Below are 14972 nucleotides of genomic sequence, written 5' to 3'. Positions count from 1 at the left end.
ATAACGAGTGGGCCTGGGTTAAAACAAATGACCTTCCTCCCCAAGAGGAAGCCTGGCACTGGTTAACCAGACAAATGTTACAAAAAATTTCGGTCGTTTCGGTAAAAACTCGGAAAAGGTAATACCTCGAAAGGTATTGCTTTTTTCCAGAAAAATTTCCACCGGGATGAACTATTCCATTTGAATTCTCCCCTGAATTACCGGGTTTTTCATACAAATGGTAAGCGCTCCCAATAACGCGTAGATTTGAAGTATTTCTTAGAAAAGACAAAAAAAAAGCGAATAACTCCAAGCCTTACCGGGAGGGCTGAAGTTCGTTCCTCCTTTTCCAGCGCCACCGCTCAACATAGATTTGATGCCTTCAATCTTCTGGTACAACGGTGATGACAGCAACAAGGACGCTAGTTCACCCTCGCTTAGTGGTGCTGCTAATCGATAGCTCTCCGGCATCATTAGAGGTTGTGGTGGAGGAGGTGGCGCAACTTCGGACTCGATCGTGGCAGAAACGAGATTGTCGACGTGGATACTTTCTTTTAGGGCTAGTACCTCTTCAGCCTGAACTCGGTCGCGCTCGGATTGTACTTTTTCTTCAAATTCTTTCTTTTCTTCTTCGTTTTTATTCGTCAGCTCCTCAACCTAGGAAGAACAGTATGAAAGAAGCATTTGTCAGACCAAAAATCTGTTCTAGAGTCAGAATAGTACAAACTACAGTCCTCCTGACCTTAATAATACCATTTCTGTTATTAAACATCTTTTACTTTTCAGAAGATGGGATTTATTTACGGTCAAGTTACCATTTTACTTAGTCAATAAAATCCAGTATAGCACTGCTCATTTGAATGGTTTCTCTTATGGATTTTATCTACGAACTTAGAACCACCGTGTATAGCATAACAAACAGTACCACAGGAAAGTACTGCTCAGTAGCTTTATTTCGAATGGTTAATCTAATGAATTTCATCCATTGACTTACCACAGGATATTAATTGCCCAGTAGCGACATACTGCTTGGGGTAACCCTGCGAATGACTAACATTTCGTTCAGGGGGGAGAGGCAAACTCCTAGATATGTTTCATGCTGAGGTAAACCGGGATAACCTCCGGCCGTTTGGGCCTCTGGCTCGTGTGCGCCTTAATCTTTTATCTGTTCTACACAATACATCTTACCTTAGCTTTCCGCTTTGCCTCGCGTCTTTTCTTTAATCTTTCTTCCAAGGAACTTTGCATTCGCATTCTATCTGCGTCCATTTTGTTCATCAGTTTTGCCAAGTCCTTGCTGTGTTCTTTCAAAATGGCCTCCTGATCTTCTTGGGAAGCTCCTTGTTTGCTTAGCTTTTCCATTTCTTGTTTGACTTTAGCTTTCTTTTCCTTAAGCAGTGTTTCTTTGCGTGCGTTCAAAGCAAGGATCGCCTTTTCGTTCTTCTTTTGTTCCTGCTCGGCCTCTTCTTCGAGTTGTTTATCGAACATTGCAAGGTCTTCTTGTAATTTTCGCTGTTGTTCAGCCTCGAAAGCTTCAAGTAAGAAAACATTTTATTTAGAATTTGTGGTGAATACAATTGCAGTAAGTGAAGTTATGTTTCATTATTCAAAGTAGGTGAGCAAGATTGTAGATGATCATGAACTTCACATAGGTCAACACAAACCTTCCTGTGAAGGGCAAAAACAATCTGAACTTTCCCTAAGTTCAGACAGCATTGTAATCGGTACCAAGCTTTTGCCTCAGAATGGTAGGCACTCGTTTGAGGGACGTTTTCGTCTTAGAGAAGAGTTAGCACTCTGTGGTTGACACAATCAGTAAACACTTCGAGGCAATTTCACAGGGAAATCAATACGAAATCACCCCCCCCCCCCCCCTGCTTCACCTAAGATACAAACCTTCATTTTCTTGTTTGAGCTTTTCTTCATTTTCCAAACGCTGTTCGTCCAACTTCTGCTTTACGACTTCCAGCCCCCTCGCGGCCGCCAGCGCCTTTTCAACTGATCGCCTGTGTTCCTCTGCCTGCTCTGGCGTCAGTTCGTTCAGGGCATCGGCATATTCCTAAATAATAATATACATCAGTGACATGACAGAAGGCCTCTTTTAGAGGGGAGCGAGTATTGATTTCTGTTGAAAACAAGTCAAGAGGGTGGAGGGGGAACGAAAATTGTAAAAGGAAGAACTCTACCACGACAAGGAAAAGCCTTAACACATCAGAGGGTCAGTAATATCATCAGTGCAAGAAGAGAGAGTCATCGCAGTGAAAGACGCAACTTATGCAACTGCGAAAAGAAAGCCTGAACAAATTAAGGGTTTCTTTTCGCAACTGCATAAGTTGTGTCTTTCAATGCGATGACCGTCTCTTCATATATTTCTTCATTTCGTGTTTTAAATACGTGTATGTGAAATTCATACATTCATCATTTCAATATAACTAGTAAATAAGACAGGCTAGGGAGTGCGGGCGAGTTTCAGGCTTCTAATCGAGGGTCAAAACGCTCTTCCCCCAACCACGGTGCTTTGCATCAGTTCACGCGATAGAAGATCAAAACGCAAGTGATCAGATTACCAGTGAAAGAGGGCAAAACCGAGCGTGATCAGATTGCCTTTTTACATTTTATTCATTCTTTGTGGAAGTCCAAACGAATGCTGGCTACATAAGGGGACCAAGCACGAGTAATAGTAAACTGGTGATTACAATTGTGGTCTAATCTTGTCACCCGCAACAAGATTTTTACTCCTATTCACAAATGCTAACTCAAGTGCAGTACCCACCTATACCCATCCAAAATTATACCAACCTGATAATGCTTTTCTTTGAGTTCCAGCTTAGCACGAGCAAAACGTATTTCCCAGTCGGATAACACCCCGTGTTGAATCTGCTTTCTCTCCTCAGCGTGTTTCTTGTCAAGCGCGCTCTGACGCAGCTGCTGTTGATTCAATAACTGCGCTCGTCTTTGTTGCAGATCGTCTGGACTGAGGCTTTGTTTCTCCAGATCTCTCAGTTCTTTCTCGTTCTGTGCACGCAGTTCATCGCTTTCCTGAGAGTGCCTTTCTTCCATCTTTGCTAAAGCTTCATCTACGGCCACCTTTCTTTCTTCTTGGAACATACGTTCTAGGTCCTTAAGCTCTTGACTGTGTCGTTTCTCAAGAACCTGGAAAAGGGCAAAACAACAAATTGACGATAATGGCGAACCATTTTTATGCCAATGGAGCAAATTTTCCCGTTGATAACGTCGTCGAAACTGAATTTTTCTTACCTTTCTAATAACAAACTCCGCCGATTCTGAGCCATTCTCTCTTATTCCTTCAATCATAGCCTGCTTCTCTGCTTGCTTGATCTGTTAAGAAAGAATACGTTATATATAACTCTATTTGATAATAATTTTTTGGGAATTGTCCGCATCTGGGCTTTCATTTTTGTACAGAATTACACTTGGTTTATTCTGAACAGCGAGCGACGCAGCCGCGTATTAACCAAACTTTCCCCGTCCATGAAGACGTAACTGAGCCCTTGGAATGAGTTAGAGTTTTACTTCGTAATTGTTTGTCTCATGATCATCACGCGCTCTTTCAAAAGAAAACACGTGAAACGAGAATGCTACTCACGTGCTCAGACCGGACTTCAGCAAGTTCCTTCTTCTGTTCCAGAAGCTCTTTAGCCATTTCTCGTTCTTGTTTTCGTTTCTGTGCATCTTGCCTTTGCTTCTTCCTCTCCAACAACTTTTGATGCAGATTCGCTTTCTGGCGTTGTTTTTCTGCGTCCATCTTTTCCATGATTTCGTCTAGCTCTTGTTGGTGGGTTGCCAAAAGCTTTAGATATAGGATCAAGAGAAACGCTTGTTAATTCGAAATCAACACGGTTTCTTAAACGCGCGCAGGATACAAAACCTTTTCGGCGAACACACAATGACACGAGTCTAGGTAGACAATTTCTTACAAATCACTTTATTTGTCACCTTAGGTTTCGAGTTGGTGCCATTGTTACAAGAATAGACTAAAAGGCTAGAATTAGGGAACTAAAGCAAAAAAGGAAGTGGGCTTTTTGCATTCATGGGCAGTAATACAATACTTGGTTTCTCATAGCTCTTTCTTAGGGATGACCAAATGTTCTAGTGTGACTTGCGTGACAGATAATTATAGGCCACTTCCACATTTCCCATAGTGCACCTGATTTGCCCCCCCAAAATTTTGCATAGTAGCATTGTAACATAACATAACATAACATACACTTTATTACGACTCCTCTACACGGGGCTATTCTGTCGTAATATACAATAATTAAAAATTATTCCTCGAGCCTGAATGGGCTCTATTAACTCTAAGGCCAACATTAACTCAGAGGCCAAATATCAATTTCAATTTCTCTTGGGACGGCTGTGATGCGCAGGAGAAATGAAAAATAAAGGTTATGCAAAATTTTTGGGGGAAAATAAGGTGCATTATCGGAAATGTGGAAGTGGCGTATTGACTGTTTTCAATCATTCCTCTCGTACTGGTCAGGCAAGACTTAATTTACAACAGTCGTTCTGTTGGACGCAATCACCTGTTGTACGTCCTCTGGGGACATGTCCTTAGACCTCGCAGCCATTTCAGCAGCATGCCTGTCCTTCAGCTCTCTAAGTCGTCTTCCTTTCTCAGCTTCAAGCATCTCTACTGCCTGATCTTCCTCTGCCGTCAGCTCTCTTTCAAGTTTTTCGTTCGTTTTCTGCGTATCCTGTTCGTGTCTCTCCCTCATGTCGGCCAATGTACGCTCCTGCTCATTCCGCAAAGCCTGCCATTAACAAAAAAATAAGTTACAGCGCTATGGACAAAGAGTTGCTTTAACAAAAATTAACATAAATTACCATAGCGTGAAAAATAAATCATATTTACATACATTAGCATAAATTATCACGAGTAAATTAAAACTTTCTAAAAGGTTTCAATAAATGCTGGCCATTCATAGAATGTAGCAATTGACATGAAAATAAACATAGTAATCAGAAATTACTACATCTAACCTCCTCCTCTGCTGTCTCACGTGGAATTATGACTTCGGGGACAACCACGTGATCTGCATCCATTGGCTTGTTGGCCGCGATGGCCTGGCTCTGTTCTTCGAGTATACGCTGACCAGCTGCTTCCTCTGCTTGACGGCGTGCCTCATCTTGACGTCGAGCTCGTCGTGCGGCGAGCTTAGCCTGTAGGGTAGACAACGAAATCTTACAATTTTTAACTTTTCAGAGACCTCTTTCTGCAATGCGAGTTTATCAGTTGATATCTATTTTACTGTCGCCTGTTACTCCGCGTAAATTGACTCGCTTTAATTAAAGCTCTTTTTATTTAATATTGTCTGTATATGCCTTTTTCGCTCTGACTACGTTGCTTAAATACAGTCGAACCTCCAACAGTAAGTGGCCACCCAAAATGCCAACATTTGGACGTTAATGACGTGAGTTCCAACTACAGAGCTTGGATTGAAAAAACAAAACAAGTGATTGGGCAAAAGTGCTTTTCAATAACGAAAGATTTGTCGTTACCTTCGTATCTGCAAGCGACTTGAGTTTGCGTTGTTCAAGATTTTCTTGCAGAGCTTCGTTGTCCTTTCTGAACTGATCCATTATCTGTTGCTGCAGAACTGCGTCTAGATTATCTCTGGTAACCTGTTAAAGCCAGAAAGACAGAGGTAAGAGCTTAATTGATTTTAATTCCAAGCCTGAAACCTTTTTTAGCAAAAGCTCATGAAAACCATGTTAGTCGAGCCAACAAGAAAATTTATCTCACGTACAATGTTGGCATTGAATTTATCTGTTGGCTTGTTTTGACTTGTTCGAGAAAGAGGTACTTTTTATAAGTTTCTTTAAACACAATAGAACACTGCTACAAATATGGTGAAACAAGCACGACGTTTTGATCAGCATAAGTGCTAAAACCCAGTACACATAGTAATCCAGAACGCACTCAAAACATGTGCTGTACATGGCTGGGATATATGAATCCTGGCTGGCAGCTGCCAATGCCTTATCAGACCCGCCGCTGATTGATTCATGACTTGATCACTCGTTGACGCGGAAAACCATCGCGGGAAAAAAACAAATTTCCCTTTAGGCAATTTCGTTCCTCTACCTGGGAAATCTGACACATACCTTATCCAAAAGAGCTCTATGAGATTGTTGAACGTTATCCATGTATTCTTCATTAAGTTTCTTGACAATCTCTGCAGAATGGCGCGCTTCTTCTGCATCAAAGCTGGCCTCCAGAGCAGCAATTTCCTGTTCCTGCTGCTTCATTAGTGTTTCAACATCACCACCTTCGCTTATGACCTACAATGAGGTTGACAAAATAAAGTCAGAATTTGTTGCAAGGTAACAAATTGTCTGTGGAAGACATCAACATATGTTTCAGCGTTTAGTGTGTTTGTTAACATATGATAATTCCAAAATGGTGGCAGATTTAATTATTCTTCTTTCTTCATGATAATTGGTCCTCAACGCCTCGTTTCGAGGTAAAAGGCCTTTTGAATTCTGCGGACAGACGGTCGAGGTAGAGAGGGCTAATTAACGTAAATAAATATACAAGAAAACTACTGTTGTTAGAACTTTGGAATAATTTGAAAAATCTATTTTGAACGTTGTGCCAACGCAGCTGGGACAGTCGAGTTCTATGCTGGAGCCTTCAATATGAGACAGCTGAATGAACTGTAACTGTATTAAATGAACTGCTTAAAATCTACTATAGTACGCCGTACAGGCGTCCAGTTCCATTCAAATGTTTTAGTGTCTGATTGACAGGTGTAATTTGATTCCACAAGTACACATAAGGCTCGTTTAACATAAAGGAAAATCAAGTTGAAAGATTGTACCATAAGACCTTTCAACAAGACGTTCCAATAAAATCTATTGCCGCCAGGAACAATAAAAAGATAAAACTAACCTTGGCCTTTTCCAGTTCCTGTTGTTTTCTAAGTTTTTTCATTCTTTCTTTTCTCCTCTGCGCAAGTTTTTCCTTGAGCAGCGCTGTCTGTTGGGCGCGTTGCTGGGCGAGCTCACGTGACATCTTTTCCTCCAATTCCATTTGCTCTCGCTTAATTTGCTCTGCTTGATCAGCGTACAAAGACCCGGATGTAACAAGGTCATCCTAGAAAATGAAAGGTATTTCTTTTTATCTCGTGGGTAATCTATTCTCTGTTATTTAAGTAAATACTGAATTGATTAATATATTTTGGGTGCTAGCTGTTTTTATTTGAAAGCTGTTAAGGTGCCTCTTTACTTCTAATATGTTGATAAAAACCTTGAGTGTGTCTGTTCAAATGAAAGATACATAGCAGTACTTTCCCGTGCCACTATTTCTGTGGATGAAAACCTTAAGTGTGACCACGCAAATGAAAGCTACAAAGTGGTGTTGTTTATTAAGTTGTACAAGGTGCTTGTGACGTTTGAGTCTGTGGATGAAATCCTTAATTGCAAAAGAAAGTAACTGAGCCCTACTTTCCTGTGAAATCATCATCATCATCATCATCATCATCATCATCATCATCATCATCATCATCATCATCATCATCATCATCATCATCATCATCATCATCATCATCATCATCATCATCATCATCATCATCATCATCATCATCATCATCATCATCATCATCATCATCATCATCATCATCATCATCATCATCATCATCATCATCATCATCATCATCATCATCATCATCATCATCATCATCATCATCATCATCATCATCATCATCATCATCATCATCATCATCATCATCATCATCATCATCATCATCATCATCATCATCATCATCATCATCATCATCATCATCATCATCATCATCATCATCATCATCATCATCATCATCATCATCATCATCATCATCATCATCATCATCATCATCATCATCATCATCATCATCATCATCATCATCATCATCATCATCATCATCATCATCATCATCATCATCATCATCATCATCATCATCATCATCATCATCATCATCATCATCATCATCATCATCATCATCATCATCATCATCATCATCATCATCATCATCATCATCATCATCATCATCATCATCATCATCATCATCATCATCATCATCATCATCATCATCATCATCATCATCATCATCATCATCATCATCATCATCATCATCATCATCATCATCATCATCATCATCATCATCATCATCATCATCATCATCATCATCATCATCATCATCATCATCATCATCATCATCATCATCATCATCATCATCATCATCATCATCATCATCATCATTTTAGAGGGTTTATGGTGGCGTGGGCTTGTAAATTGGTACTTTAGGATCTTTTTAATATTTTTATTTCATTTTAATCGACATGAATTGTTTTTAATTGAAATGAGTCTTTTTTTATCATTCATTCATTATTATTATTATCATTGTTATATTGCATGGACACACTTTCCAATAATGTTGTTCTTACCACCATAGCACAGAACTTGTCTCCCATCTGTCGCTGGTATGTGTCTGCTTGCTCATTGGATAGCTGCTCTTCTGCTTTGGCCTGTCCAATTGATTCTTCCTTAACGATGACATCTTGAACGCTTTCTTGAGTCTTCAGTATTGTGTCTATACTGGCCAGCGGAGGTACGTCATCGAGACGAATATTGGACTTCTCAGCCTTGAAGAAAAAAAAACAGAGGAAATGCACAGGTGAAAACGAAATACGACAAAAATTGAGTCTCCCTATAAAACCTGCAGCGGGTTGTAATTTCACGTACGTAGCTTGGGTAACAACTGACCCTAGGGAATACAATTCAAGAAATAATAACGGGTCGCACCGAAGTTTTCTATAAAAAATCTTAATTTCAAGCAATAAAGCGACACATCTTCTGCCTTAACCTGGATGAATGTGTCTAAGATTTACAGTTTGCCTGGGGAAATTCTACTTCAAGAAGACTATATCTCTATCTTTTCTGTTGTCTAAATTAAAATCTAAATTTAAAAAAATTTATCAAGTTTTTTTTTTACTTGAAAAATTGATTCCCAGCAAGCTCGTTTTTCGTTACACTGGTGGTTTTAAACGACATTTAAACATGTCGTTATCGTCAATGTTGTATTTCTTTACCTCTTCTTTCTGTTTTCTGAGCAGGGCGGCTTCTTTCTCTTCTCTTCTTCTTCTTAGTTTTTCTCTCAGTGCTGCCAGTTGTTTGTCTTTCTCCGCCGCTAAGACGCCTTCCAACTGCGCAACTTGTCGGTCGTGATCATCCATTATCGCCTTCATTTCATCTTCACTCAAATCGCCCGAAAGTTTGTCCGCTAATTTCTCAGCCAGTTTCGTCATCTCCGCGGCACGTTTCTCTTCCTTTTAATTAAAAAACGTGAGAATTATCAGCTTTCTTTTAAAAAAAACATATAAGCCAACAAATACTTAACCTAAGGCTAGGTATAATACGTTCAAGTGGCAGGAATCGTTTTTAATGACTTTTATTAAGAATTCTTTAACTTTGCATTCTACTTGTCATAGTTACCAAATTTTTATTAAATCTGTTCTCTGTTTCTGAGCCTCACCTGTTCCTTAAGAAGTTTGTGTACAGCGGTTTCCTCGTCTCGCCCAACCTGCTGCTCAAGGTGCATGCGCTCTGCGTTCATTCTGCGTAAGAACTCGCTGACGTCACTTGTTCCTTGAACCTGCCAATGCACGCCGGGAGCCTCGCCTGCATGTACTTCCGTTACAGTTTGACCAGCGGTTGGCGGATAGACCGTAGTAGTGGAGGCACCACCACTTCCGCCCACTACCACCATACCAGAGCTTGGAAGGGTAATGTTTGTACCTGAAACCATTGCTGCAAGAAAAAAAAACGTGAGAATCGCAATACTTTTGGAAGAAAAAGTAAACAGCTTTGCTAGCAAGGCATGTCTTAGTCCGTCCGGCAGCCGGCCAACCAGCCAATTAGCCACAAACAACATCAGTTCTATCAACTAGGTAGATAGAGTCAGTCATACATGCAGTTAGTCAGTCGTCAAGACAATCATTCAGTGTTACACGCAGCCAGTCAGACACTCATGCATGCATGCAGTTAGTTAGTCAGTCGCTCACTCAGTAATTTAGCCTGTCAAAGTCATACATGCAGTCAGTCAGTCAGTCAGTCAGTCAGTAAGACATTCACTCAGTAAGTCCTGTTTTCAATCTGTCTCCCATGTCTTCCTTACTTCCCTCGGCCCTCGTCATCTTTCCATCACTTCATTACTCATTATCTGGTTCAGTAGCAAACTGTCCTATGGTTACTTTCTCCAGTAACATCTGTAGACCCGCCATGAGTTCTTGTTCTCTGACTTGTCCCCCTGCGGTCATACCGTACCTCTTTCCAACCCCCACCTCCTACACCACCCACTCACATGGTGTCATACATGCAGTCAGTCAGTCAGTCATGATCAGTCAGTCAGTCAGTCAGTCAGGACTTCTCTCAACCTGTCACCCATTCCTTTCTTAATTTCCTTTGACCATCAGTGTATCGTTCAGGAAGTTCGTCAGTCTATCTCTCCACCACGTGATTATACATTACCTGGTCCAGTAGCAAACTGTCCTTTCTCTACTTTCTCCAGTAACATCTGTAGACTTGCCATGAGTTCCTGCTCTCTTACTTGACCCCCTGCAGTCAGCCCGTATATCTTTCCTCCTTCACTTCTTACACCGCTCACATGGTGTTCCTGAGGAGATTCCTTCAATGAAATTACAGAGATTAAAAGTTATTTTGCGATCTCTTTGACATTGTATGTTTCCTTAGTGCCTCAAAAAACTTCCATACTAACTTCTTCAACTATTAGAGGGCAACTTTAAATTGCCAATTGATCGTTTGCATAATGCCATAAACGCAAACAGTTGTGGTGGTTGAAGTACAAGGTAAAGGAAAGATTCTTCAGTACTCGCTTCTGCTTAAACCAGTCTGGCGCTCTCCAACTTGACTACCCCCGCTAGATGTCATCAAGCGTATTTTTGGTTATTTGTGATGAGATCATCGCACGTGGTAATGTACATTTTTATCACCACTGTCGTTACAATCGTCATAATCATCATCATGATTTTTCGAAACAAACGGTGAAACAGTCCACTTAATCTTTAACCCCTAATATCAAAATACACATTTTAAACATTGTTCTCTCCATGTTGTATATGCAATAAATTGTTTAATTTGATCCTCTTTAGGAGGGGAGGGGTGGGGGTTAGTTGACTCACAGGTGAGGATCTTACTGGAGATGATACCAGAATTGAGTTGAGTGTGTTGTTGGTTCTCGCTCTTGTAATGATGAGTTTTACCCCTCTTCCAAATTCCAATTCAATCCAGAATGGTTGGCGAAGAACATCACCTTCTTTCTTTCTTTCTTTATTCATTTCATCTTAGTTAGAAAAATTTCAGTGCTCGACATACCCGGCTTGCTCTGGCTGCTCCAGCCTCTTTGGTCGCTTTGATAAGAGCAGACACGTCCATGCTATCCAACATTCCTTTGAGCTTCTCAGCTTGTTGACTAATCCGATCATAAAACGCTCTCAGGTCCGCCTGATGACGTGCCAGCTGGGACGATACATGGAGAGTCTGATCCTCCAGTTTGTCGTATAGCGTGCGGACGTTGAAGTTTTCAAGCTCAAAACGAACATTCGGGGAGTCAAATGAGGCCCCCTCGGGGGCTCCCCGAGGCCCAAGGTCGTAGACGTGGTCATCAATTCCTGGTGTCCAAAAGGAGAACGTTTACAATGAGAGTCAAAGAAAGTTTAGGCAACTTTAGACTATTATTATAGCGAATTACAATAAAGTTAGGGTAAGTCAGTAAGCATTAGGGGTTGTTAACATGATAGATAGTTTCATAATGAAATTAATGAGAGCCTTTAGATAAAATCATACATTGGGACTAGTATGAGTAGTTTTTATGGTATGTTTATGGTAGTGTTTATCATGCTTTACAATGTGGTTCTAACTGTTGGGCTTGTGGACAAAAATCTCTTCAGCAATACTTTCACATGGTGCTATTCGTTGTAAGTATTTTTCAAGAATTTAATTCTGAATTTCCTCGACGACCGAATCTTCCCAAGTTCGGGAGTTACATGGACAATCTATATTTATCTTTCAGAGACGGATGTAGGGGGAGGGGTCTGAGATGACCTGCGGGTTTGAATACCACTGGTATTCTGCAAAATATGCAGATATGTAGCGCATTGTTAGCAGTTCATATTATGTTATACGTAAAGCATTCTCAGCAGTTCACATTATGTTATTGCCTAGTCAAAAGCCTTCTTCTTCGTATTCGCTTTTAACATTTATTTACGTCACCAGTCAGTTACGTCATTCCTTAGCGGTGTACCTCGTCCTAAGAAAAATCCTGGATCCGCCCCTATCTTTACTTAACAAACCTGGAATGGGCACAACTGGTATGGGCGCTCCAAGAGCTTTGTATTTGGGCCTGAGTGTTCGGATGGGGTAGCGTCCAATGCTCTTGGGGCGCCAGATAATGACAGCGATAACAAGCATGATAATAACGACCAACATGAAGATTGTCATGCCCCAGATCACACCCCAATTCGGCTTCAGGTTCTGAGGCTAAAAATTAAACAATAAAGAAAACAAAACTACATTTAATAAAACGTCACTATCGTTCAATTTAACCCTTTACTCCTGTCGTCAATTAAGCTGTAACTTTTGGAGTCCGTGGACTAAATCCTGTAGTGTTACTATTCAAATGAAAGCTACTGAGCAGTACTCTCCTGTGGTACTGTTTATTATGGCAAACGTGAATTTGTACCACGTGACCAGTTTTCCCCTTAATTGTCGTTTACTGTTAATTACTTCTACCCAAAAATAAGTAGTTTCACGCCAGTTTCATCTATAAGAATTGTTCTGGACAGTTTTTATCTACTAATTTTTTATTCTGAGAAATTCTTAACTTGAATCTGACGTTTGCCGTTTGCTGTAAACGTGACTCTTAATCTCTCTAATGTTTCAACTATACCGTGTTTCTTCATAACTGACCCTTTAAACAACTACACTTATGGAGTCAATTAAGTTGTAACTTATGAGTCCGTGGATGGAATCCTAATGAAATCCTATGGTGTTACCATTTAAATAAAAGCTACTGAGAAGTACTTTCGTGTGGTACTGTTTACGTCCTTACCTCTTTATTGCTGACTCCAAGTTCGACTAAAACGCCCTCAGTTATGGGCGACAGAATGGTGTCTGGGCAGCTGCTGCCTTGCTCCTTCACTGTGACGAACGTCTCTCGGAACGGCTCGGCGTTATCGTAGAACACAAAAGTTCCATTTTGCGTAAACACGTGCATAAAGTACGAGAGACTATTGTTGGATTCCTGTACCAGCGAGTGGAGCTGTCTGAAGTTACCTGTACAGAGGACGGGAACATGTCTCAAACTCGACAAGTAACAAAGAAGAGAAAATCTAACCACCACCCGGTTAGCTCAGTTGAGAGAGCGCCTGTCTGTTGCGGATTCAAACCCTGGCCGGACCAAAACTTTCTTATTTAAATAACTGAGAAGAAAGTGCTGCCTTTGTAATAACATCTGCAGACTTTCTAGTCTTCTCGGCGGATAAGGACGAAAACCGTACATGTAGGTCCCTTCTCACAGCACTTTCAAATATCTGTTTCTTGTGGCACATAAAAGAACCCACACCATCGTTCGAAAAGCGCTGCGGACGTAGACCCCGGTGGTGTGGCCAACCTTTCCTGGGCTGGGTGGGTTGTCTGTAAGGATAGATCTTAATGATCGTAAGGTCCTAAAGACCATTTGAGAACGATGTTGAGGTCCCGTCCACACGTATGCCGATACTTCTTCATACGGAGACGGACTCTTTTTTCCGTTTCAACTTTCCCTCCACACGTAAACGGCGTTCTCGGATACCAAAAACACATGTTTAGGAGAAGTGTCCGCAGAGTTGAATTTTTTAAAAACGCCGGCTTATCGCTTTTTTTTTGTGGACGGACGAAAACTGAGGCTTTGGAATACGATGACGTCATACATTATACAGCGCATGTCCTGTAAAAGACACTACCGTATTTCTTGGTTTTAGCGTTTTCATGTTTACGGGCGAAAACGATTCGAATACGCTACGTGTGGACGCGTATTCTTTTTTAACACGAAATAAAAAATTTCCGTTTACAAAAATATCGGGATACGTTTGGACGAAGCCTTTATGGTTGGCACAGTATTTCACTGGATATCCAGACAATTGGTGGGATTAAATACCAAATAATAACGTGCTTGACATATTATTTTTCAAGTTAAGTCACCTTCGTCTGGTCTCTATACAAGTCATTTTCACCAAAATAAACAATTATTTCGATTCATACCATAATCAAACTCGCCATTTGTGTTCATCAAATGATTCTTGCGATATCGCGGGTAGTGGCTAAGGCTGCGGTTTATCGGGTTGATTTCAACCTTGAATACTAGCGCTTTGCCATAAGTCAGGCAGATGATTGGATTGGCGATGGTACGTCCTACAGGAGAGGGTGTGCTTGTCGAGTTATCCCCCAAGGCGCGACGTCTTCTGCGAGCGGACTGCGAGTTGGGCTCAACAACACTCTGGACTTGTGAAAGCTCTCCCGGAGCGAAAGCCGACATTTTGTTAAGAGAATCGGTGAAGATGAACTCAGCGGAGTGTAACTCGTTATCATGGTCTCCAATACCCAATTCCGATGTGATGTTGAAAGTTGCAGAGTCGCCATTATTGTCAGTACAATTCATTGATAAGACCCCGTCAGTATTCCGTTGAATGTAACATTTAACTCTTGTCCTCTCACAAGTGTTGTTACATTCAGTTGTGTGTTTACAGATACAGATTCCTTCATCGGGGCTGAATGCACCCCCCGTTTCGCCTTCTTCTTTACATTTGTTGTCGCATGCTACACTCTCCGTCTCCGGATCGACACACTGCCAGTCAGAAGCGCGGTAAACCTCACCAGTCCCACACCGGTCTGCATCCTAAAAATACGAAAACGAAATATTTAGTTCGATAACTAGTAA

General features: G+C 41.0%; 1 protein-coding gene across 1 annotated transcript in view; it reads right to left on the bottom strand.

Annotated features, from left to right (window-relative positions):
- Nucleotides 1–306: 306 nt before the first annotated feature.
- Nucleotides 307–14972, bottom strand: part of LOC140950030 (uncharacterized) — a gene marked incomplete at its 3' end in the record, with an annotated part of 79267 nt that continues 64601 nt past the window's right edge. Inside the window, 19 exon segments of the mRNA XM_073399188.1 lie at nt 307–636; nt 1168–1511; nt 1876–2038; nt 2779–3132; nt 3238–3318; nt 3587–3790; nt 4524–4751; nt 4981–5160; nt 5500–5622; nt 6106–6282; nt 6893–7096; nt 8425–8622; nt 9070–9306; nt 9513–9787; nt 10508–10664; nt 11372–11667; nt 12349–12535; nt 13107–13330; nt 14297–14930. Coding sequence (XP_073255289.1) covers nt 307–636; nt 1168–1511; nt 1876–2038; nt 2779–3132; nt 3238–3318; nt 3587–3790; nt 4524–4751; nt 4981–5160; nt 5500–5622; nt 6106–6282; nt 6893–7096; nt 8425–8622; nt 9070–9306; nt 9513–9787; nt 10508–10664; nt 11372–11667; nt 12349–12535; nt 13107–13330; nt 14297–14930 — 4596 coding nt within the window.

The sequence above is a fragment of the Porites lutea genome, chromosome 10, assembly GCF_958299795.1.
Source record: "Porites lutea chromosome 10, jaPorLute2.1, whole genome shotgun sequence".
Classification (NCBI taxonomy): domain Eukaryota; kingdom Metazoa; phylum Cnidaria; class Anthozoa; order Scleractinia; family Poritidae; genus Porites; species Porites lutea.
This window is presented reverse-complemented; position numbering and strand designations above follow the sequence as displayed.